Raw genomic sequence first — 25,773 nt, forward strand, 5'->3', positions numbered from 1 at the left:
GTTTGTGACAGGCAACTTTTTTTTTTTTTTTTTTTTTTTTGGTGATGGTGTTTTAAAAAAAAAAAGAAAGAGAAGGTTTTCCAGTCAGGATGCAGTGATCGAAGACAACTGAAAGAAGGCTGCAAGCTATTCTTTCAAGATGAGGTTATGAAACCAAATTGATGAAACGGGTAACTGTGTGTGCAAGCATGAAAAAAGCAAGGCCTTACCAGCTGGTCTCACAGAAGACATAAGTTAGGATGAAGAGGCAGGCTTTCACATACTCAAACCACTCTTTGGGCATGATCCAGAGGCAGTAAGCTTCCAGCTGTACTTACTCCAGTACAGTAAGTATGAAGCTTTGTAAGTTAGTCATACTTGAAGACTCCCCCCGAAGACATCCTGTACCAAATTACCTGACATCTTGAACATTATTGCAGTCATACTGACCTACTGCTACAGCACGCATTAATGATTTAATAACCAACACTCACCAATTTTATGTTATGAAAGAACGCTAGTAGACCTGGGCAGAAATGCATGTCCTTTGTAACCACTTACCGTGAGAAAGTGATACTTAATTGCTACAGTTACATTAAGAGCAAAATTAAAATTTTATTTTCAAATCATCGGATTTGACGCCAAACTAAGAGAGGATAATGTTTCCTGTTAACTTATGGGGCAATCTGGAAAAGATTAAGAGACAACATCTTATGCTTCACATTTACACTCAGATTAACTATGAATTCATTTTATGAATTGTTGTAGGGTATATTTATAAGGTGAAATTAAGATGCCATTTACCTTAATACTGACAGATTGAAGTCAGAAGGACTACAGGAAGTAAGAAAAATACTTGTGGAGAATAAAACAGATAGAGTGCCTCTTCTGAAAGTCGCATACAGTTTTTTTCCATGTAGATTAACACTTTTACCATTACGGATCATAAACTGTAAAGCAGTTCTTGTGTATATCAGAAAATTCTATTTTATGCGTGAATTTCATGTCTTATACATGAAGACAGATAGAACTCTTCTACTGCATTATTGGAGACTTATCAAAAACAGGATGCTTTTTTCTTGAGAAGATGAAAAGTACAGAGATAAGCAGGGAAATAAAGACTGAAGTTTTAACCAATAATATTTTTGTGTGGTTATCAGAGGAATGTAATAATTAATCTTTTAATCATTCTGAAGATTGTGTGAAATCATAGTATCTCATCTTTTCCAGCCTCAACCTGCCATTCTTGATCTGAATTACAAACAATAAGAAAGGAGATGATTTAATGAGCAACTTTGTCATGTTGCCATTTTGCCTTAGTCAAAGGCAAATGTCTAGTTTTGCCTCTAAACTAAAATGGAACAGACTAACGTTTCAACTATGCTCACAACTGAGGCAAACGTGAATGGAAAAGTTAGGGCTATTTTAAAGCTAGAACCCCGGTGTCTTCACATTTTCACAGAGACATAATTAAATACACACTGTTTAGAAGAAACAAACATTTGTTTACTAGAAAATAAAGTCCATGTTGTGAAGAAACACACATTTGACAAATACCAAACTAAATCCAAAAAGAAAGATTTCAGTCACAATGGCAATAGGTATGTTCTTACTATGAAGGAAAAAAAAAAGTCAGCATGATTTAATCATACTCAATAAATAGGCACTTCAATAAAGTATATATTTACACTGGCTTTCTGAATGCTAGGGCATCACAAAGTAGTATGGCTTTATTACAATGGATGGAAGATGGCAACTACTTAGAACCCAGTGCCAACATGGATTATAACAAATCCAGTGAGTATTTTGTTTTTCAATTATTCATAGAAAATTTAATCCTGATTAAGTATCCTTGGGCAGGAATTCATGGGTAGTTGATGACTGAAACCAACATTTATTTGAAATGCTTCTGTTAATTTAATCTGTGTATATGGCTTAATTATGATTGAATCCTCAATGTAACAGAAATGAATTATATCAGGATTAAAATTCTAGTACCACATCACCCATTCCATTTTCTTCGCCTTTTTTTTTATTTAAAAGATGTGAGCCTGCTGTTAATTACCTTTATGTTGCTATGTCTTCTAAGCCTCAAATACTGTTTAGACCTTCATTACTGGATGAAATATTTAGTTACATTTCTTTTTTTTTTAAAAAAAGGCAGATATAAACCCTATTTTCATTCCCACTAAAATTTTAACCAGTATGAACATCAATTGCAAAAAAGGCTTTTCTTTTACACCAGTAATAAAGGAAAGTTTCTCGCAGTCAGCTGTGAACATTTTACACATGTTTTCTAGAGGACTCTCCCTCCTTGGTTTCCCCTTCCTTTATACATAAAATGCATTTTCTCTAAAGTATGAAAATAAAAGAACTTGTACTCATCGTTACGCATCACACCAATTTCACAACTGGCCTGTTTCAGACTTGTTTGAGCTTGCAGATGTTTTAAGAACTGCATTTTATAAGACCTTCAAACCTAGTATTGATATAAATTAAGGACATTTTCTGTGGCTGTGAATGGGAGAGAAAAGATTCATGGTACTTGTCTGTGATACTCAGCACCACATGCTACATATAAACAATATTCAAATTATGGATTTTTCCACTCCACCATAGTCTTACCAGATTAATGTAGGGACCTTGTCAGACCAAAGGTCTGTGAAGTGCTCTGATATTATCACTCAGTTTTTCCATTGAAACCAATGTATCACATGCCTGTGACAAAAATACCTGTATATTTAGGTCATTATTGCACATTTATTAAATAATGTATTCTTCCTAAACATCTCAGAAGTGATGTCGATTTTTATGTCCAGAGGATACTGTTAGTGGCAATGTCACTGATGACAGTGAAGATACTTCCCAATATAGACTATGAGATAGAAAAAGTCTGTAGAGGATAACCATGGAGATGCACTGACAGAGGATAACACCTATGGTAATAATCTAGAGACAAAAAAGAGAGAAAAGGAAAAAGTAAGTGAAAAAAATCCAACACCAAACAACCCAAGATAAATTTCTGTCAGCATACTGTGTCAGTGCTTGAGGTTTAACTTTAAACCCTTTAATACTGCTGCAGTTACAAAAGATTTGAACACGAATCTCAAGGCCAGGATTCAGACTCTCACACCTGGGTGTTTTTAAATCAGTAGATAGCCCTGGGCAAGTCACATAACCCTTCTGGCAGTCTCTGTTCTGGGGAATTTCAGACTAGCAATTCACCACCCATGCAGTTTCACAAGCAGAGGTGATGTTTAGATATTCTATTCTTACAACAAACAGAGTGGGGGAAAAAAAAGCCTGGAAACACTTTGCACTAGCACAATCACGGAGCTGTGAGGGTAGTGATTTATCAGTCTCGCTTAGCCAGACCTCTTCCCAGTGCAAGTCTCTTCATCTGTCAAAAATGTGTAAGGCAGTATTTATCAAATGCATAAAGGTAACTACTGTTTCTGAGAAAGCAAAAGTCTAAGTTTATCTACAAGAGAGTCTTTTAAAATAGATGTTTTTTCTTAAGCAAATATGGTATTTATTGATCATACATTTCTTTATTATACTGAAGTGCATTTAAAGAAGGAAACACAGCTACATTAACATAACGTAGGAACTGCAGCTGCACACAATGGTTAAACTTGTGCAAACGCAAGAGCAGAGCAACTGTAATGTCCCTTCAGTAAGCTAAAAATCTCAAAATATAGCAAAACTTTCCTTTACTGATCTTATATCTAGAGATTTTCCCCCTGCCCTGATGATGTTTTCATCAAGCAACAACAAAAAGTCTCTTCATTAATAGCTCTAGGAGTCTTTTTTCTCCCTAGATTTCTTTTTTTTTGCTTATTTTTAAAAAATCAAATGTGGCAGTTCACTTACTACGGATTTTTAGGGGAACCTTTTTCTTTCCCTTACATATCCTCTACACAAATAAAAGCTTAATTTCCAAAAATGCACAGATGCTTATAACCATAAAGAAAAGAAGCAAACTCTACCCTGGAATGAGGTAGTCGATCACCTGAGAATAGCAGTGCACTTTATCTGAACATGGCAGGCTCCATGCACTAGTTCTCTAGTTCTCTATGTGTTTAAGCAACTAAGAAACCCAGTGAGTCCACCTTTGTTTTTAACTGTTTAGAGCTTACAAACCAAACAATGTATTTGGACAGATTTCTTAATCTAAAGAACACAGTTCAGCTACAGGTTCCCTGACCTATTTAGCCACATAAAGCTTTTAAAGGATGAAGACTAAAAAGCAAACAACAAAAAAATCCACTGATTTATCTTTCTACTAGCTTTGTTAAAAGAATCCTCAAGGTGTTTTTAATTAAAAAACAAACAAGCAAACAATAAAACAAAACACCCCCTCCACATTTTCCTTTGACTTAGCAACCCTCCCCCCCGCCCTTTACCTAGGAATGATTACCCTTAGATGATTCAAACCCTGTACGCCTTTGTAAAATATGACTCACATTAGCATCAATGAGAGCTGTGTGACTAAGACTTTTCAAGTTGCTTTGGGGTCATAAGATTAACAGCCTAAGAGCATGAGTTTGCTAACAAACACTGAACATGAAGAACAACTACTATTCAAATTCCATCTCTTTTATCTTGCCTGTACATACCTTTTCTCTTTGATATTCTCTGAATATTACAGAAATGGTTGCAAGACATGGGTGGCACAAAAACCAGAGAATGCAGGCCTGAAAGAGAAGATGAGTATAAGTTATAAAATGACTACATGCCAGTTTAGAAGAAAGAGATGACAGTTAGAGGAACTGCATTTACATTTCTGCCTATTTTATGAACCCATTGTTTAATTTTCAATCAACAGAACGAAAACCACACAATGAAAGGTGGGATTTCTGTTTAAAAAAGCTCTATACTCCTTGTCAAATTAAAATGACTAATCAGACTATGATGACATGGTGCAATTTAATCAAATCAGACACTGAAACATCAGCTTTCTTATGGAGGAAAAGAGTTTGGTGCTTCAGTCAACTGCATGCCACAATTATATTTACAGCAGAAGGGATTAGTTTCCCTGATGTAATCCATACTTTGGCAAAGGTGATATAGAACTCCCTTTTCAGCGTGCTTCTCTCCACTGTGATGATCTGGTAAAGGCCGGCAGCCAGTGACAAAGCCAGGCAAACTCTGAGGCCAATAAGCAGTCCACTTGCTAAGCCATGGTGTGAATGGTAGCTGTGGTGATTCGTATCTTCAAACTGCTCCCAAATTAATAAAAAGCTCTGGAAAGGAACAACAACAGCAAAGTACATTTAGAATAAACAAGGTTACGCTAAACCTCAATTAATCTTCCCATCGCAGATTAAATTATCCGCACAACTGGTCATACTCCACTCTGCTTGTCGGAGACCGCCATGTTACACAAAAAAACCCCTGGCCTGAACTGCTTTTTGGCACCACCTATTACTCCAAGAGCAACTGGCAGGAACAGTGTCTCACTTCTTGCATTCTGTAACTTTTAGAAAGTTTGACAAGCTAAAGTTTCCTCTAATTTGGATAGAAGGAATGTGACACCTTAGCATAAGATCCAAAATAATCATGTATTAAACAGCCAGCCTACTGAGCAGGAAGCCCACTGAAATGATTCCACAGAGCTACAGGGAGGTGTCTCCTTCCACTTGGGATCCACAACCCGTAAAGCTTGTTTCAAAGGCAGGCGACTACGCCTTTTCTTTCAAAATCCTAACAGGATTCACTTTTCTTTTTTTAAGATGGGGAAGTAAGAGGGTGGTGCTGCTGCCCCTTTTATACAATAGCCTAAAGGCGCAAGCACTCACCCAGGTTGAACTTGGATCTCCCACAATTCCCTTCTTTGCCTAAAGGATATCCAGCTCACATCTCCCACCTCCTTGGAGAGTGCCCCAACTGCCAGGCTATAGGCTGTTCCTGGGTGGGCCACTCTCCACCCCTTCTATTGAAGCTGTGCCATTGTGGAGAAAAGAATTCAACATCAGCTAGGTCAGAAACTGCGAGCGAGCCTGACTCTGCAAGCAATCGGCTCGGAAACCTCCTAGGGTCTAGGAAAGGGAGCGTCATAGGTTCCAAATACCGTTCCAACATCTGGACAAATGCTCTAGCCAACAGATAACTACACGAAAGATAGAAATCCTCCTTAACTGTCAGCACTGTATCCGTTTGCTGCAGAATCCAATTTTATAGGAGAAGGAACATTGATAGATTCTCTAAGGAAAAACAGACTAAGAAGTGCCTAGTTTCTGAATCTTAGTTGGGTAGAAGGCAGGCGCCTACTTGTTGCATAAAAATTGGGTCTTGCTGAAGAGTACTTTTTTAAGACTTTGGGAATGTTAACATTATAAATTAGAATACGCATAAAGTTTAGACTCTCCCAGCATCATATAGCAGCTGAATGGCATTTTAAGACTTGAATATACGCTGGAATCCAGTCCACCTACTGCACACATCCAACTTGCACTTAGGTTTCAGGTGTCTAATGAAGCAGGCTTTCTGAAGAAAGGTAGGCAAATTTGATTTATATGAGCAAGGTAGCTCTGAAGGCCTTCAGAAGCAGACATTGTATGCCTCAATTTAGAAATCTAAATTAGTCAGATTCCCTTCTGAACACATTCAAAGGCGCTCTCACTGCATGAACTACATAAAGACAAAAAGGTTATTGACATTAACTTTTTTTTTTAAATGTGTAATCCACCTGTGCCTTCCAAAGGTGGGTGTCCTTGAGTTTCATCAGTCAAGATAGCATCATTTTCGCTTAGAATATCATCAGAGAGTACTCTCTCATTTTTCCCCTCCCTCACCTAGGCCATGTCACAGCAAGCATGACTGCTGGCATTTCAGTCACTCCTCAACTAACCTGGATGGAAAACGGAAGGATGGGAGAGGGACAGATGTGAAGCATGCATGTCTTGAACATCACTGACTACTAGTAAGCAATCTGACCAACATGCTTCAAATGTTCCCACCATAACACTCCATTCCAGGGTGACTCCAAGCAAATGTCTTTCAATGATCCAATGACTTGACTGAGAATTCTGTCAAGGAGTAAGACTGAAATAAGATAGTGTTTGGTAAAGTTCTGTCTACAGCACTAGTTTTGTCATGAAATTGATGAATTCCTGTCACAGAAGTTATTTCAGTCCAGGTAGAAGGTGCCCAGAAAACAAACAAGGGTTCTACCAGTAACAAAATCACTGCAGTCTTGTACAGAGCATTTTCCTTTGACATTTACACTTGAGAATAGCCAAGGGATTTAACTTCCCTGGACTGGACATACACTGTCTGAGAAAACGTAAAAAAAACTCTACCTATGTATAGAATCTTCCTGACAAAAGCATGCATCTGGGGAAGGGGTGGGGGGAGAAATATAGGCTGACGGAGATGAACTGTGATCCTGCTTTAAGAAGAAACTTTAGGTAGATCCCAGGGATAGCTTAACCTTAAAGAACAGAGCTCATGAGGGTTTGAATTTTTCTTAACCTACACCAATAGTAACAGCAATGAAGTAAGCCACTTTCATGAGAAGATGACAAAGACATGGAGTAAAGGAATCATGAGAACAAAGTTCAAATCCTCATGAGAAAATAGTGTCTGACAGCAGGGTATGCCCTGGACTAGCCCTTTAAAGAGTGTAAAATGTGTAAACAACGCAGGAATCAGTTGATCAAAGACTGTGTGTGGTGACAGCAATGTAAGATCACAGAAGTCCAGCTTCCTTTAGTTTCATTAGATTATTCCAAAATAAGCAGAAGGCAGAGGCATTAGAGGCAGAGATGGAACTGTCAGTGCAACACACTGGAAACTTGGACAAGGCGAATATGTGTCACTGCTTTTACTGTTCTGGGACTATTCTCACTCACCAGAGAAAAGCAGGATCCTATAAAAGAGAAATCTGTGCTATGGAGTGTTTCTAGGTTACAATGGATTAGGCAATCTGTTCTCAGTGAAGGAAGAGCTTTCACAGACTAGCATGATCTTGAAGTCAAAATCTCTTTGGCTGGCTATGCCTGAGAAATTAAGGTAAATAAGCCCTGAAGTCCCTTACCTTGACCACAGAAAGGCATACATATATCAGCTCACTTAGCTGCAATATCAGGAACAAGCTGAAAAAACACCCAGACACCAACCTGCTGAAGTGGATACCAGAGACGCTTTTTTGTTGGCAGTGAGCAGAACTGTGTTTGAGCACTGAGAAGAAATCAGGGCGGAAATCCTAATTTTTATCCAGAACAACAACTCTGCTTTGGCTGTAGACAAAAGAACTGGATGAGCTAGGTAGCTGAAGAGCTGACTCGCACTAGTTATGTCCAACATTAAAGTCACAACTGCTTCTTCATAAAGTAAAGGAGAATGACCATCTCCTTGTTTACATAATACACTGTTCAAAATAACTGACTTCACCTGCACATATTTTTGACCTATCTTGGTTCACAGTGGACACCAACCACTGTCCAGTACTGGTCTTCCTCTTCAAATCCTGAAGAGTGTTTGCCACAGACATCATCCTGATGTTCCAGATATACGAGCTGAACCTCCACAGCCATACAATGAAGAAACAGACACTCTTCTTTTTTGCCATGAGGAAACAATTACGGTAGAACCCCTCCTCCCTGTCGCTATGCCAACACTGACTTTACGGCAAGCCAAGATAACATATCAATCCAGTAAAGGCAGGTTCTCGTGGGACAGATCATCTCTGAGAGGCAAGGGGAAGGGGGAAGAAAAAGGGAAATTAAAAGTAGCAGCAAGGTAAAGTGGATTACCTAGCTGCTTCTAACCACTTGGGTATCTGATGTCATACAATGCCAGTACAGTAAAAAATGGTTTAGATTTAAGGTCAGGGGCAGAACTCATTCTGAGCACACCTTTGGGGGGTATCTAGGAAACCCTGTCAAGCGTGACATCTAATGAAGTAAGATTCTATGTCATTTTGGTCAGGTTCAAAGAGATCAGCTATCTTTCTAGAATCATTGCCTCCACTCCAGTCAGCCCTGAAAGCTGAAACTACTCAGGTCTATGTGATGGGAAAGGCCGGCCATCAACAAAGTTTTGAACAAGGTTTGTGTCTCGGCAGCAGAGAGTGGAATCTTTAATGAATACAGAGCGGCCTGGGAATCTTTTGTTCTGAGGCTGAAATAAAGAACAAGTTAAGGCAAAGGGAGATGCTGAAAGGCAGACTTGTCCCTCCTTTGAGATGCTACCTCTTTGCAGCTGCAAAGACCACAAGAGATTTGCTGACTAGGAGGCTGTGTCCACCCTACACCGATGGTAACCTGTAAACACAGCCAGGAAAATTGCTGGTGTTTCTGAAAGAATAAGAAGAAAGAATCCATAGCATCAGTACAAAGAGAAGAAAAAACCCTGAAAATTTCCTGAGTAATTTGAACTAGTAGCAGGCAAACAGGGTCAGACAGTTTGCCAGTCAAAACTGCAGTTAAGTTGAAGAATAACATGTTTTCCCAGGCTGTCCACTTGCTTGACTTCCCTGACAATGAGATGAGGACAGGTAGTGTGGAGCGTCCTTAAAACTAACATGGTTCAATCTCTATCTGCTGCGTTAGGGTAATGCATGTGGTTTCCAGCACCCTCCACAGTAAGTCCTCAGAGCATCTCTGATTATCCACGTTAAGTCCATCCAACCTCTGGCATGGGAGAAAGCTGGCTCTCCCATAAGAATCTCTGGGAAAGAGCAGGACAGAAAGGAGGTTATTCTAGTGTTTTAATCATTAAAAGCGCTCATTGGTTGCCGTGTTACAGCAAGTCCAACACCCACGTCAATCTAGACAGACCAGTGAACAAGACTAATCCAGAGAATGAAGTCTTGAGCTCACCACCTTTGATAGAGGTGATGCGGTCTAGATCCTGCTCCCCTGAGCTCAACATCCACATTCTGTATTAAGAAGAAGAAATCTGGCAGAAGGTACATTTTGTATGTACTGAACCATGAGATGGAAAACATCCTCTCCAGAAGGGGCAAGGATACTCTTGGTGTTAGGGCACTTTTGCTGGAGACAGTAAACACTGAGATGGGGGTGCAAAACCACCCAGGCAATGACATATGCTGATATCCATATTCTGTTCCTACAAGATTCCTGCCAAACCCGACATTCCCAACGGTACCAGGAGGAAAGATGTGGTAGAGCTGTGCTTTCGTGGTGAAAAGTAAGATAGCCAACTTTGTGCCAATGCTCCAGTGGTGCCCAAAGAGCCAACACAAATGTGTAATGGACCAGCACTGCGGGAAGCAGCATATATGTGTGATACCTGCCCCAATTTTTACCACAAGTAACAACCGAAAAAAGATCAAGCTGATGATACTGAGTGTCCTTTCTATGTACAGTAAAAAGGAAACAACAAAAAACTTTCCAGTCTCAAGTGACAGAGTACTAACACACCCGTATGTATGTACAAGTGGAGAGGCATAAATAAAATTAAATACTTTAGAAGCCTTCTTTACTACCAGCATGTAAAATTTCTGGTGCTAGATGGGTGTCAGAGTAAGGTGGAATGAATCTACCTTTAAATTTCAACAGTCCCATTGACCTTAATAGCCTTTGGTTTATATTCTTAATCAGCAAGAAATGTCATCTCCCAGCTAATCTTAATGTTTTAGCAGTCCGCTTATTTAGTTTGGAAGCAGCACTAATTACAGATACTACTCAAATGGCACAAAATCTTCAGTATAATCTCTTCCTCATTACTATCTCCAGTTTCTCCCTGCTCTTCTCTTTCTCAATGGCTTTCAGATTCTCTTGTCTTTATGCTGTGATTTAAAAGAATTTGTTTACAAAAGGCACCACCAGCGTTGGATGATCTCCATTACAATTTACTTTTAAGTTACTGGTTTACTTGACTTTCTAATTTATACTAATGGAAAATATTTGAATGAAATTATGTGTCAGACCATTTGTGTATTTGCAAGACCAACCCTGCACATGAACCTTCTGAGAAGTCCCTTTTATTGATTGAAAAGACCATCAGACATCCTATTTGAGTGGTTCTAAGAGGAAGACACTGAGGATTTCAATTTTTTTTGGTGACAGAAATGATTTGTCACAGCATCTTTTATTTGTCTTTCCTCTTATGCTGCTTGTTGTCACCCCCCCAATGTAGTTCACAAACCCTCAGTTGTACTGATTACAACTATTTATAGGACCACATTATAAATCAGATCAGTAAAATGACTGTGCTGAATTTTTTTTTCTTTTTTCTCTCCCAAATCTAGATCATTCCACTGATCTGGTTTACAGTATAATGCCTCGAACAATTGGCACAACCAGGAGTTTGGAAAACTGTGGGAAATTCTTAAGTGGTTTTACTGCTGAACAAAAACATACTGTGGAGCTACACCTTGAATTGTTAAAGTAAAGAGAAGGTGTTGTTACCTATTAGACATACCGGGTGCACATAATGCTGTGGGGTTTTTTTTCCAGTCTTGATACTCCCTCCCTCATAACATATTGAAATTAGTTGGTTCACAGTTCTGTCATACTTAATAGCAGCTGTATATTTCAGTATAAGAATGAATACAAAATACAAACCTGTGTAACAACAACTACTACAGCAATGCCAGTAGATGTTGGAGTGGAATCCCACTGAAGAGGTCTGCCGTGAGATTTCTTCATTCTGCCTATCATCCAACCCATACACAGGCTCAACAATAAATACAGCATTTGTATCTGTGAGACTATGTCACACACTATTGAAAACAAAAGAAAAATAGTCACAACAAAAATAATGTTTTTTCTAAAGCAAAGAGAAATGTTCTATATACCCACAAATGAAGGATGAACATTTATGCCTCTGCATCACCTTCAGTCATAATTTTGATGATAGTTTGACTAGCTGAGGTTGCTTTGCCACAAAATGTGGATATTTTGAGCAGTTTCCAGTGACCAAACAGACCACTATCAGCTTTCCTCTAGTTATGCTGCAGTTCTGCAACACCACAGGCACAGCGCCACATCCCTCCAAATCCCACTCTTGTGTCAAAGAAGTCTGGGCTCAGGAGTCCAGCTGCGTAAATAGACTTATAACGCTAAAGAACTAAAATCATATGTATGTTAATCACACTGCAAATATGAAACATGATGAAATGAACTCCTTTCTTTGCTCTGAAAAACCTTTGTTCAAAAATCAGATAGTTGCATTGTACTTTAAATTAATTGCACTTTGTCTTAAGGATGCAGTAGCTTGCAACAGAAAGCACAAATATTTAGGACAAATTCCATTCTCAGATACTTAAAGGAGAAAATATAATGAATAACCCTAACACAAACTTCATTTGGAGCAACAATTTGCCTGTATTTCATTTTATTAAATGCAAACTACCTTTGCCTCATTTTGCTATGTCCATTTTTTTTGCTCTGTTTGGGAACAATTAACACATACTCCATAAAGTTACATTCTTAATCAGTGTCTCAAACCTGTGTGTGAAGCTGTGTCTGAAGAAAGAAAACTTCAAGCTAGAATATATTAAAGCCTGTACTTGTTAGCCTTGCTGAAGTACTACTGACAGTAGAAAGAACTGAAGCTTTCTTTCTGGGTGATTGTTAGCTTTAGACCTGATAAGTTCTTGACTGAAGCTTATCGAACAATTTTTAAGTTGGTGTTTGGACTTGAGAGTAAACTGGCTCACTGTGCTGGCATAGCAGAGATGTACAAGAAAAATTGATTCTTATATTATGTAAATTGCAAATTTGGCTCAGAAACTAGAGATTGGGCACTACACACAAGAATGCTTTCTTTTTCACTGGATTAATATTTTAGTTCAATTACATTTGTTCCTTATTTGTAATTTTCACTTACACTATCAGGTACAAGAACAATATTTCTATGTCACAAAAGCAAACTTCTATTTTTATACAACTGGACTGCATTATAAAAGATAAAAAGTATGTCCACATTTACTAAAAATATTGGCACAGAAAATGTTGCCACTGTAGAGAGATTAATACGCACACGAGGGAAGTGTGTCATATGAAGATCAGCTACAATATTTCCCTGACACTCAGGAATACTAGCAAAATATGAATATAAAACAGACTTCAACACGTTATTCCTGGGATATATTTGGTATTCTCACAGTTTATATGCTTAAATGCTTCTTAACGTATTCAGACACCTTTGCTGTTTAAGAAGTGTCAAGAGCTTTTAGTAAATACAAAATTGCTCACCCACTCTTTAATAAAATGAACTGGCACTGATTTTGGGCAAAATGATCTTGGAATTATTTTACAATGCTAGCTATGGAGACATAGTACTCACTAGAAAAAAATGTTACATTGTTGTGTGAACGCAAGGCATGCCAAACCAGTGTCACAAATCCAAGCTAGAGAAATGACTGAACATGGATGTTCTAGAGAGCGTTTTATTTTCTTCTGTCACTCAAGATAACGTGCCCTATAAGTTATAGCCAGACATGATCTCTCAATCACATCTTGGATTATGGATATTGCTTTGCTTCAGTGTGGCAACAATTCAAGTGGATTCCCAGACAAAATTGTGTTAAGACAAAAATTCAGTACCGTCTTTAATCTTTGACATCTCATACATCCTGCCAGAAAATAAGACGGTTGAGAGCAATTTTTAAAATGACAACAATCCCATGATATCCAGGGTCAGTGTAAAGTCACATGCTACTGAGCTGATACCACATTTGTCTGATTTCATCACAATTATCGTTCTTGGCTGTTCAACAGGCATAATAATATTCTTTGACTTTTCACATTTCAATCTTAAAAAGTTAAAAGATCACTATTTGTGATGCTTTTGAGTGCCAGCATTATTTGCGTGATTTATGTGACTAACTTAAGCGATAAATTAGACTGAGGGTCAGGTCTTTGTACGTGGTAAAGACTAAATGATGGCAGAAAAAGAATAATTGCTTGGGATAGTATCTGAACACGTTTCTAGAAAGAAGTTCTGGCCCCACTGAAGTCAATAAAAATTAACTTCTAACTCGGATTTCTGTTCTGATATAGGAAAAATGGAAGCACTTTCCGTCTTCAAACTGTACTACTTGCTATCAGCCATTCTTCAGAATTTTAGCTGACGCTGAAGCTTTCCACATTACCATTACTTCTGCTCTTTCCCAGTTTTGGGAACCACGAACCTTAAAAACAGTAGTAAAGGAAGACTCTCTTAGCCGAATTTCTTAAATTCAGCTATTGATTCAAAAAACATTTTTTTATTCTTAAACTTTGCTATAAGCAAATGAAAGTGGGGTCTTCGCTGTAATACATACACAGAGAATCTAACATGCAGCTCTGAAGTTCTGGCTGTGTAGTTAACACTGGGTTTCTCACTGTGGAGGAGTTACAACTACCTCCATATTCTCTATTTAGTTTAATTTCAGGAGATGAGAGGGAAAGTTTAATAACACAGTTGCTGGAGAGGCTGCAAGGAGCTGCTAACTCAAATGGTTAAAACAAGAAAGAGGCAATTACTGTGGTGCCAAGTGCCATCAAGAGGCTGTTAATTCCAACTGCAAGCTTCTAAATGAACTGTAGGAAGCGAAATTTTTTTCTACATAGGCTGTTACTCTCCAACGCTATCTCACTACCACCGTACTACTTTCTCGGGCGCTTCAAGCCAAACAAAAGGTAACGTATTTGCTTAGAAACAACCCCCCCAGTGCTTCACGTACAAACTACAGAAAAAAACCCCAAGGATGTTTAACCCTGAAGAATCCAGCAGGAGTAAATTCATGCATTTTGGGAAGGGATGTTATAGGAATTCAGTTCCAGTGAGAACTCAGAATATCTATACAGAGTGGAGAAAAATGCTTTGTTAACATCAATTCTTTATATAAGCATTTTTTGCATCAGTCATATCACTTGTGCTGTAAAACACTTTTTCATTATGATCAATGTTGAATTTGCTAGTGAAATGACACACTCCATAAAACACAATTAAGCTTCCTAAAAAGCTTCACTAGTCTAGATCATGGAAACTCTGCAAAGCCCTTCAACGTACTGAAACATTTACTCATGTGATAAGCATGCATTTATGTGTTTGTAGAATGGAATCTTCACACAAGATAATCTTTTATACAATCCTCAACAGTATCACAATTGTATAACTTTAAATACAGTTATGGTAAACATCCAGAATGAAACCTGCTTTTCAGAAGAGCAACTTTTAGTATATTCTAGATCAAAAATCCAGTGGTGTGGTCCAAGATCATAATACAGTCCAACAACAGCATTCGCTACTGTACTATACAGATTAATGTGTAGGAATATGTAAGAAACAGTAGACGAGCATACTCACATTCTGCCAGACTTCCCATAAAAGGTGCTCCTACTCCATCTCTAGAATAACTGATAAAAGAATAAAATACCGTATTTTTAAGTGAGTCTTAAGTGTGTGTTCTCTCTTAAAAGTATATTTAGGCAATGACATAGTTCTAAAAAGTCAGTCCTATGTTTTGTCACAATCACCACAGGAAAGATCAGGTACTGATCTTTACAACACAATGTTCTTCAAGTCTTAAGACTGAAAGCAAAAATAAGCAAAGATACCTTGAGAAATGCAGGTAGTTGGCAAAAGCTGAACCAGCCTGCAACAGTAATGCAATTGTCAGCACCTTTAAAACAGTATGCATAGGTCCACGCTTCCTAATTGTTTGCCATAGGGACTGCGCATATATGCAAGCAGTTATGAAGTATGCTAGGACAAGCAGGAAAAAGAATTCATGTAATCCTATGAAAAAAGAAATACAGATTAGTTTTTATAAAGAAACGTTGCTACTAGCAGTAAATAACTAAAACAAAATTTTTTTTTTATATAATCACTGGGAAATACTTAGTAACTGTCACCCAGAAGTGGTAGTACAGATAAAATGAGTAAATTGGAGCCTATTTTATCCAAGAAAGTCAGTGAATTTTTTCAGAGAGCTGACTATTGCTTGATCTGACAAAGTATTTTTTACTCAACAATACCTTTTCTGGGTGCAGGAGAGATTCTGTTCAAATACAAATAGCTTTGTAGCAATTACTGAAGTAGTGTAAAGTGACATACAGTTTCTTGATAAACAAAAATATTTGTAGCCCATTTGATCAGTCAGAAACATATTTATTAAAGGACTCGTTTATAGCTTTTTTTTTCCCCTTCAATTTTTAAAGGCCCAATCTGAGGTGAGAGAAACCCAGAACAGATTTCTACTGAATCTATTTAACCACTGGGTGTCACTCTTCCTCCACATAAAGCAGGTAGTCCAAGAAGCACAGCTGACCAAGACAGAAAACTTCCAGATAAAGAAAAATAGCACAGAGAACAATAATAAGTTCACAGAGTGGGGGTTTTTTTGCACCAATCTGAAAAAAATGCCTAAAGTTTTTGATATTTTTACAAAAAAAGTCCTCTAACTTTCAGTCTGGCAGTAGTCTGGTGAAATGCTTCCCTGAAGACCTGGATCCTGGAAATCTTTTCTATTGTCCAGGAGCTTTGGAACCCACTATATGAGCTCCCAAAGGGTCAAAGACAGTGAGCTACAAGCAGAAATGGGTAAACAGAAATTTCTCGCAAAAAACTTAATTTTTTCTTCTCCAACCTTCCTCGAAACCAAGTGGTGCCCACAGAATCAGATTCTGAACAATGTTTTTCCTCCAGCAACAAACCAATTCTGCTGAAAACTTCAACCAGCTCCACCCAGAGATTAGAAACAGAGCAATTATACACATTTCAATATCTAAGTTGAAAAACATTAGAACTGGATGAGTTCTGGATAGTTGCCAGTACTGTAACTTCTATGGCTAAATTTAATCAGCTTGAGCATACATAGAGTGAAATGGGAGAAAAAGAGCATAAGGTAATAAACACTCATAAACAAAAAATTTCAGGGCCACTCCGCTTCTCTTGTATACCTATACAAAAGCATGATTTATGACTGACAAAAATAAGCGTTTTAGATCAAATCTCTTACTCTTTTCTTTCACTCTTTATCTTTCTGCTTCAAAAGACACCACTGAAGTTGGCAAGGATTATGTAGATAAATTATTTCTCACCATGATGAGTGGGTACGCATTGAAAACTCTTTAGGAAAATCAACTAGCTTTTAATAAACACTAAAACATTTAGGATAGAAAGCTCCTTCCAACCAAAGACAGATTGTGGATGATTGGCTTGAGACCAAAAGGATTTAAGAGAATGTTGCACTGAAATACAACTGTAAAAAAACTAGAACAGTAATTTTCAACCTGTCTTTTTTAAGTTTCCTGACTTTCAAGTAACCTAGAGTTGACAAAGAAAATAAAACACATGTACCTTAATTTGAAATGCCTAACTTCAAAGAACTTCAAAATGCTGTCTACCTGCTCAGCTGCCCTTAGAAATCCTACATTCCACTGGTACCATGTTTTCCGTAAAAATACCTACCATATAAAATGATAAAAGATGACTTGCTAGGGACAGAAGCCCTCCTCCTCCTCTTTCAAGGCAAACTTCTTAATCACAAGGTTACAGTCTCAAGTTCTTTCCTATATTTTCCTTATAGTCCATTTAATTTTGAGATCTCCTGAGGCCACAACTTTAGTAACTAAAGTGAAGGGTGACCTAACTAGAACCATCTGGAACTACGTAGTTTTCAGCTGCCCGAGTGAAAAAACCAAGAAATGAAGATGGATCTTTTCTTTGATGCCCTAATGTTCTATGCTGCATATCTCTACGGAAAAAGGACAAAAATTATTCCCCGAAGATGCATTTTAAAAAAAAAGAGAGAGAGAAGAAATCCTTGTCAGTTCTTTGAAAGCAGACACAGGCATGTAACTTCAGGATTCATGCAGTGTTGCAGGTTTTAATTCTGAATAAACAGAGGTGTTTCTCTGCAACCATGGAAGACACGGCACGTAAAGCTCATCCTGTTTCCTACTTGTTAGATCTAAATACGAGCATCCAACACAATTATACACCTCCCTGCTCAGCATGCAAGCTGTTCAGAGCTCTGCTTCCAACTGCTCAAAGTCTTCCTACAAAATGAATATAGAGCTGAGATGCCTCTCTAGGAGGTTTGTGCACCACTTTTAAGGGCCACATGCTATCTTATAGCTGCTTTGCCCCTTGATTTAGCAAAAGGATGCTACTACTGCTTTTTGAGAATAAGTAAATTAACCTAGAATTCACTTCTGGATACAAAACTCACCAAATAAAACCTGCCAACTAAGTTTGTAGCACAATTAAGAAGTTAGAGACAGGTAGGTCAACTTATAAGCCTTGAAAAATGGATGATTAACAGTGCTACTTTCTTACAGATTCTGCCAAATGTTTCAGTGAATATTCTCTTCCCTTCAAAAAGGGAGCTGCCTTCCCCCTATATCCTCTTGAGACCAAGAATGACAGCAGACCACATGATTCTGAGCATAGCAATTAGGCTCATTCTGGGTATGTAGGTTAAATCTGTATATGAAGGCAGACTAAGCCTATTGGGCTCGTCCCTTGATGAGGCCTCCCAGAGCAGTGAAGTTAAGCACTGCAATAAAGTATGCATTAGGTTGGTTTGGATTGTCCAAAGCATACAATTTTATGTAGGCGTTTCTTCGGATGCTGTCTTGAGTGACTTCTAGAAGTTCTTCTCTGCAGGTTTAAAGATTTATAATTGCATTTCTAAAATAAAATAAAATCAGGACTGACAAATACCTCATCTAATCTGTGGCCTGTGACTAAGATACTTAGAAAGACCTAAACATTGAACTGAAATTGTATTGGCAAAATGTTGTATCATGCATGTACTCGTGTTGTACAGAGTAAAATTTTACACAGCTAAGGAATTTCAGGAATTAAATAAGAAAATGCATTAAAATCAGAATTAACCAAATTCATCAAAATTAGGGATTAAATTCACATTCAAGCGGAAGCTTAAAATTTCAACAGGGGAAAAATGCCTATTAGCAAAGATGTCAACACTATCTTTCCTTGTGCATCTATGCTTCCAGTTAGCCCAGTTTTGGAAAGTCAGTCTAGAGAGAGGGAAGGATTTTTCTGTAATGCCAGAAAATGAGTTAAAGTTTACTCTCTGTGAGAAAGTAGAATCTGAAATGTAAGAGACTCTGCTATCCATTCCCCAGTGCCACACTTTTCCAAGCATAGTATGTACTGATTTGTTTGGGTAACCAGATCCTTAACTTACAAATCTAATTTTAAGAAAAAAAATCTTACCAGATTCCCCTGCGCTAAAGTGATCTATTGGATTCCCTTCTGCATCTGGATTTAGTAAGACCATTTCAAACTGAATATCCTCGGATTCAGAATAATTCTCCTCGCAGGTAAACTTGTCTACGTAAAACACATACCATGTTTCCGGATAAGGAATCTGGGACACTGTCAGATTTTGCTCTGTGTGGTTCACAGTCACTTTGGAAGAAAACAAACAAGAAGAGGAGTAAATATTCAATTAGTTTGTTTGCAGAAAACTCATCTCTGACTGAAGATAAAATTGAAATCCACACATCATATACAGGTTATAAACTACATACAATAGAAAACAGTCTTTATTTTGAAAGCTAGCCATAACACCAGAGGCCAGACTTCCATCCTCGCCTTTTGTTTCATATAGGTGCAGGCAAGGACTGGTGAGGATCTGTTCCGCATTCCATTTCTCAGCTTTTGGGTTCGCTGGGAGAGCTCGCTTCTGCCAGAAGCCAGTAACTGCAAACTCTGTCTCCTATGCTTAGCACATTTCCATCCTCTAGTACCATACTGATGGGACTAGCTATTTTCTATTAGCCAACAGATACTTCTGCAGTACGAAAAATACCTTTGTGAAATTTATTCTGCTCTATTTTCAAAGATATTTAGAGCACTGAACAGGAACAGCCACATGCAAGATTGATAAACAATAGCACGCATGCTTTCGAGGTGCAACGTAGCTATTTTACAGCATCTTCCCCAAACCATAATAGACTGAATTTCAATTGACAGCTAAGGGCGGAGACCATCATCTAATAAAATTGAGAATTTCAAATCAGTTTACATTTAAAACCAACTGTATAAGAGACTGAAGTTTCATCTGCTCATTGATCTTACCACTATTTTTCCTAAAAGCAACTATTAACGAATGCACAATCTCTCCAGAATAAACACTTGCTGAAAATGAAATCTGTGCCTCTGTATGTTTGGGTGAAACTATAAGAACAGTAAATACTGTTACACTGATTACTGAACTTGAGTGCTAATCAGCTCAACCATAAACGTGAGTCACCTCTGTAGAAGAAATAACAATATAACGACTGGACCGTAGATTAATTGATCTTAATGGTTTAAGATGACAATGGCTAAGGATGAAGAAAGAGAAAAATGTCATTAAACTTCTACAGAACAAACTATTTCTGGTTTTTATGCAAAGGCCTTTCTATATGAAAAAGGTACAAACATACATACAAAACTATCCTCAGCAAACTCATTATCCTTAAATATTTTGTAGACAAAATTTAGAACTAATTTCTAATTTGAAGCCTACCTGTGAAAAACATTTATGTTATTTAAACAGACTTGTTTCAACTTCAAGAAGTTATTTTCCATTCTTTGAAGGCATGAACTGATCACCATTCGGATCGAGGAAGAAATGTGCCATGTGTCTCTTTGCAGCAATTGTCATGAAGTACAAATTTGGACAACACATGAACCAGAAAGAAAAGAGTGTTCTAATACAGGCAGTCTGTCTTGTGTAGCTCATGTAAGTACGTGTTCCACTCTGGAGCTATGTATCCTATCAATCAAATATACAAAGTGAAACAGCTCCCTTCAAAAAACTGAGATTTTTAAAAACACAGCTTTAGGATTTCATATGGCGCTTAATCCAAATGAAAGGCAAAATGCATCTGAGAGGGGTGGCTTTACTCTCCATCTGTACTCTTCGCTGAGTTCTGACACAGTCTTATTTGCATCAAGACTAAGGATCACACAGAGCACGTTTAATCAGTTTTCCATCAAATGTGCAAGCTAACTCACAGGAAATGAAGTAAGATAAAATAAAATGTAATTGATTTTGCTCAAGATCAGCAAACAGATCCAACTCACCCTGTGGTCATATGATTCCTAAACAGAGTAGAAAACAGCGAGTACATTGCTGGGACAGACAGGAGTGACGGACCAACTGCTGGTCATTACAGCAGCCCTTCATGTTCAGCTCAGATCAAGTGTAGGGGAACTAGATCCTTAGAAGTGACATCTGTATAAGATGTCATTATGACAATGTTCCAGGAGATCAATTTGTTACTCTAGGGATTCTGGCTGCACAGAGAAAACGTATTTGGAAAAGCAGCTGTACTCAAGATACCTAAGAATTAAGTTTCTAATATTAATTTAATTTCTTCGAGGAAAATTTATGCTTTAAGTAGGTTTTGTGTAATATTATGATCAATAAATGGTGCAAAAATAATTATTTCTGTATGTTTGTCTTCCAGTTACATAACTGAATGCTTCAATGTTTTACTGTTCTTTTAAATTGAGACAGATACTCAAATTAAGCTTTATCCTGATTAGCTCATCTTTGATACTATATTAAAAAAATTTCTAACATGTTTTGTACATCAAAGCGTGACAGGTTTATGCTACCATGAAAATAAAAATATCCTTTTATTTTTGTTTTCCCTTCTTTGAAAAGTGCCATTTCCATGGAATTGGAGAACAGGAGGCTCCTGAGAAATGAGAAATTTTCCTCCATAAAAAAAAGACAACAAGATAACTTGTATATTCTGTACTGGTATAATTATCAGCTCAAGTAATATAAAGATTGGAATGGGAGATTCAGTGATGAATACCAAATTACAAAATTAAAGGGTGAAGGAACATAAAATGATAATGTGGGCAAGTTATAACGTAAGGCAGGATAATCCCGATTAATTTTTGTAGATGACCTTACAGATGGGGGTGGGGGGGCAGGAAGTGCTAATGATTATGAGGTTGTGGGGGGGAGTACAGAGAAAAAGGGTTTTCAGGTACAAAATTACCCTTTTACTCTGTACTTGGGCTACATACTGCCACCTGACAAGCACTCACTTCAGAAGTTTAGAGGTAACTGCAGGAGGGTTCATCACTTTGCCCCTAATTTTTTTCATTCCACTGCAATAAATGTCACAATTCAAACTGTACATTTGACTGTCCCAAACATTAGATTCTCAAGTTCTTGGTGTCATATTACAATGGTATTCTTTGTAAATTCTTTCAAATACTCAACATAATCTTTCTTCCAGAAAAGTTTGGGATTAAAAAAAAAAAAGACTTTTACTTCAAGCAGAGTTAAAGAAAATCTCTGTACTGAATGAATAAATGAAAACTTCAGCCAAATGTGTACCCTTTCTGAGTTGTGTACAACTGACAGCATGAGACTAGAACTGGTCATAAAGTTTGGTTGTTTGCATTAAAATCATTATTTGTCAAGGATTGTTCATTTTCCAGCAGTATCCTAAATCATAACTTGCAACCAAAGTCTTCTGAAATGATGCAAACAAAGCAATTTTATTTCCTTGTAATAATTTTTAATTACAGAAGGCCGAAGTCCTGCTTTTTCTTAAGTTGTTGCAAAGTCCAAATTCACTGAAATAAATACTCTAAATACACAGATAACTTAACAGGGTTCTAAATATGCAAATAACTTAATTTGTAAGGGGAAAAAAGTAGCAACTCACTTGTCAGCTGAGCTTTAGAGAACTTCTCTGTACAGCTGTGATCTTGGATACTGTTCTGCAGCTTCTGCCATTCCTGTGCTTGAAACAGGTGAAGTCTAGCTGCTTTTGTCACAGCTACTGCTACGTTCTTGATTCTGACACACAGAACAGCATGGTCACCTTGATATTTAAAAAATAAAATCAACTACTCTGCCTTGATGTCAGTTACAAACAAAAAGCTAGTGTGGCATAGATAAGTAGCAGCACTAAAGCTTCACTTTATTGCTTAAACTTTTACCACTACTTCACATAAAAGTCTTTACAGTCTTTCAGAAACAATTTCTGTACATCTCCTTAACACAATACTGCATGCATGGTTCTCTATGATGGTACTTAAACAAACCTTCATCATAACCCAAATGTCATTAACCTTCCCTACTACAAACAGCCTTCTCTCCCCCCTCTTTTTTTTAACAGACTTCTAGATAGCCTTTTTTCCCCCTTCCTCCCACTCCAAATTTTATTTTCTCAAGAAAAAAAGACAGTGCCTCAACCAGTCTCAATAACTGGTTCGAAGTCTAGTATTTTATGACCTTTGTAGCATGGTTATGAGCATCATAGGGTAGCTCTTGAGTCTAATACCAAAAGAACTTATGTAAAAGGACCTTCATGTTATGGACTGATTAGAGCTAAAATAATTATAGATGACAGACATCAAATTGAGACAAAGAAAATCAAACTTCAAAAGTGTTCTCTAATGTGTCAGTCTACCTATAGGCTGCATCTTGACACAGAGAAATATTTTAGCCATTTTAGAACTAGCTCATTTGACACAATTTATCTTGTTTTTAGTGTTGCCGTGAGTCAGAATGTAAATTCTCACCTGCTTATTCCCGATGGCTTTTCTCCCCTCTGTTGTTGACTCCTTGTTAGTAATAATTCCTGACTGTTAGTTAAGAGGCCTAGCAATCTGCAATCCTCAAACTTATTTTGATAAATTCCTTCATTAATATATTGCTATAGACTTCTTTAACATAATGGTATCCTAAATTAAAAGACAGGATTTAATGGAGGAGAAAAAAAATCAGTACTGCAAGGGCACACATTCATATTTAACCAAGCTTTGTATGTTTTTTAAACTGTCAGAGCAACCTGCTTTCCCACCTAATGTAGGCACCAGCTGGATGTGAGTCAATAGACTACTACCAGCTTCCAATAAGGCTCTGCCAGGAAGGTTTATCTGTTCAGAGCCAGCTGCAAGATAGCTGTCCTGCAATAAAACCTCAAAGAAGGCAATCTCCTGGGATCTGCAAAATGTTATCTGGACTACAGTTTACCTAAGTTGCTAATAAAAGATTTTGACACGTTAACAGAAGGTTCTAAAAAAAGCCCATACGACTTCACTAAGACCCAAAATACGTATAGTTGTGGGTATTCATGCAGAAAGAGGAATATTTCTAAGGAAATATGCAACATCAACTTGTAGAATAAATTATATCTGAACGCCTAAACCACTCATCTTGAATGTCAGTATTCTTGTCTCAGATTTATGCAGTGTGGTTTTTTTTCCTTTAGATCTATTTAGAGTGCTTCTACAATTATCTTCTAGGACAGTGATAATTAACTGCTTTCAAGTCACTGCACAAGCTATCCCCATCCTATCTATCATGTCTCTGCGCTGGAAGGTCACATTCCAACTCTTCTTGGCTTATGTCACATTTTCCTTCATCCCACTAGATTTTCTTCTTGCAAACGTTTTTGTTTTCCTCTCACACTCCTCCTCCAGTCTGGGAGGAAGCCCGTGTGAATACGTGAGGTATTATCTTCATGGTTGTCTTTTGAAACATTCTGCAGAACTCCTCTGCCATGAAGCTAACGGAGTAAGAAAACAGTCTATGCTACCAAAATGCTGAGCATATAGGAAAAGCGTGCCGACCAGCACAGCCTTGTAGTGTATGGCACTGAGCATGCTTGCATGTATCTTTTTTTGCGAAGTAAAACTTCTGTGTCAAGGAGAGTCATTTCCAGCCTGTATTTCTGCCATGCTAACAGGATCCTAGCCCACTGCTCGGCCCCTTAACTAACAGCCAGGAATTAGGACTAACAAGGCGTCAACAAGAGAGGGGAGAAAAGCCATCGGGAAGAAGCAGGTGAGAATTTACATTCTGACGCACGGCAACACTAAAAAAACGCCAGTGACGCGACGCAGACGCGCAATGCTTAGGCGCCGGTCTCATTCGGCGGAGTCCCAGGCGGGAAGGAGAGGGGCACGTGCAAGTTAAAATCATGCCCCCGCTCCCCCACACAGTCCCGCCACGCCAGGCCCTGGGACACCAAAGGCAGCGCAGCGCCGAGCACCCACAGCAGCGCCTTGCCACGCCGCGGCAGACAGCGGGGCTGCTCAGGGGCGGCGGGCCGGGCTGCTCCCAGCCCCTCTCTCCCCCAATTTGGGGCAGCCCCGCCTCGGTCCAGCGGGCTCCCGCCTCTGGCCGAGCTCCCCACCACCCCTCCGGCGCTGCCCACGGCGCCCGCGGCGCGGACCCGAGCCGTGGCAGGGCCCTCCGGAGGCCGGCCTCACCCCGCCGCCGCCGCCGCCCCACCAGCTCCTGCACCCCCCCCCCCCGCCCCGTTTCAGGACGGCGGACAGGGCCGGCGCGGCCCGTCCCGGCGCGCAGCCGCTGGCTCCCCGCCTTTCCCCTCCCGCGGGGCACCCACCGTGGAACTGGAACCGCGCCACGGGCCGCCACGGCTCCAGCCGGGCGGCGGCGCTGGCGAAGCCGCCCCGTAGCGTCTTGCCGCCGGCGCCCCACCAGCCGGCGGCGCAGAGGAGCCACAGCAGCCGCCACCGCAGCCGCCACCGCATCCTCGGGCCCCGCCGGCGGCGCCCGCCGCTACGCTCGACCCCCCCCCCACCCACCCCGGCCTCCGCCCGCCGCGTCACGTGACACCCCTCACCCGTTACAAGCGGGCGGGCGGGCAGGAGCGGGAAGAGAACCAATGGGAGCGGCGCGCGAGGGAGCGCGCCCACCGGGGGGGCGGGGCCGAAGCAGCCGGCCCCTCCCCCACCCCCGCCCCGCCAGCCGGCCGGCCGGCCGACCTGCCCCGCGCCTCCCCCGCCACGACGTGTCCGCCGCTGGTTTCGGCCGTAAGTTGAGACCCAGAGTCGTAAGAAGGCGACGGCCGGCGTTGGGAA

At 39.3% G+C, this 25,773-nt stretch overlaps 1 protein-coding gene across 1 annotated transcript; it reads right to left on the reverse strand.

Annotated features, from left to right (window-relative positions):
- Positions 1-1,570: 1,570 nt before the first annotated feature.
- GPR180 (G protein-coupled receptor 180) lies at positions 1,571-25,443 on the reverse strand. Its single transcript, XM_075718050.1, has 9 exons — positions 25,296-25,443; positions 22,602-22,760; positions 19,132-19,326; positions 15,501-15,681; positions 15,250-15,299; positions 11,517-11,674; positions 5,034-5,225; positions 4,599-4,676; positions 1,571-2,928 (listed from the first exon to the last, which is right to left on the reverse strand). Exons 1-9 carry the CDS (start codon positions 25,441-25,443, stop codon positions 2,770-2,772), a joined length of 1,320 nt encoding a protein of 439 aa, XP_075574165.1. The 3' UTR covers positions 1,571-2,769.
- Positions 25,444-25,773: the final 330 nt, after the last annotated feature.

This window comes from Pelecanus crispus, chromosome 1 (assembly GCF_030463565.1).
Source record: "Pelecanus crispus isolate bPelCri1 chromosome 1, bPelCri1.pri, whole genome shotgun sequence".
NCBI classification, from domain to species: Eukaryota; Metazoa; Chordata; class Aves; order Pelecaniformes; family Pelecanidae; genus Pelecanus; species Pelecanus crispus.

Excerpts from the sequence above, each read along its gene's own strand:
- GPR180 (XM_075718050.1), bottom strand. The coding sequence starts at position 25,443 with ATGCGGTGGCGGCTGCGGTGGCGGCTGCTGTGGCTCCTCTGCGCCGCC. Across the intron at positions 19,327-22,601 it reads CTCTAAAGCTCAGCTGACAA|TGACTGTGAACCACACAGAG; the intron begins GTGAGTTGCTAC and ends TTTCTTCCAAAG. Across the intron at positions 2,929-4,598 it reads GAGAATATCAAAGAGAAAAG|ATTATTACCATAGGTGTTAT; the intron begins GTATGTACAGGC and ends TTTTGTCTCTAG.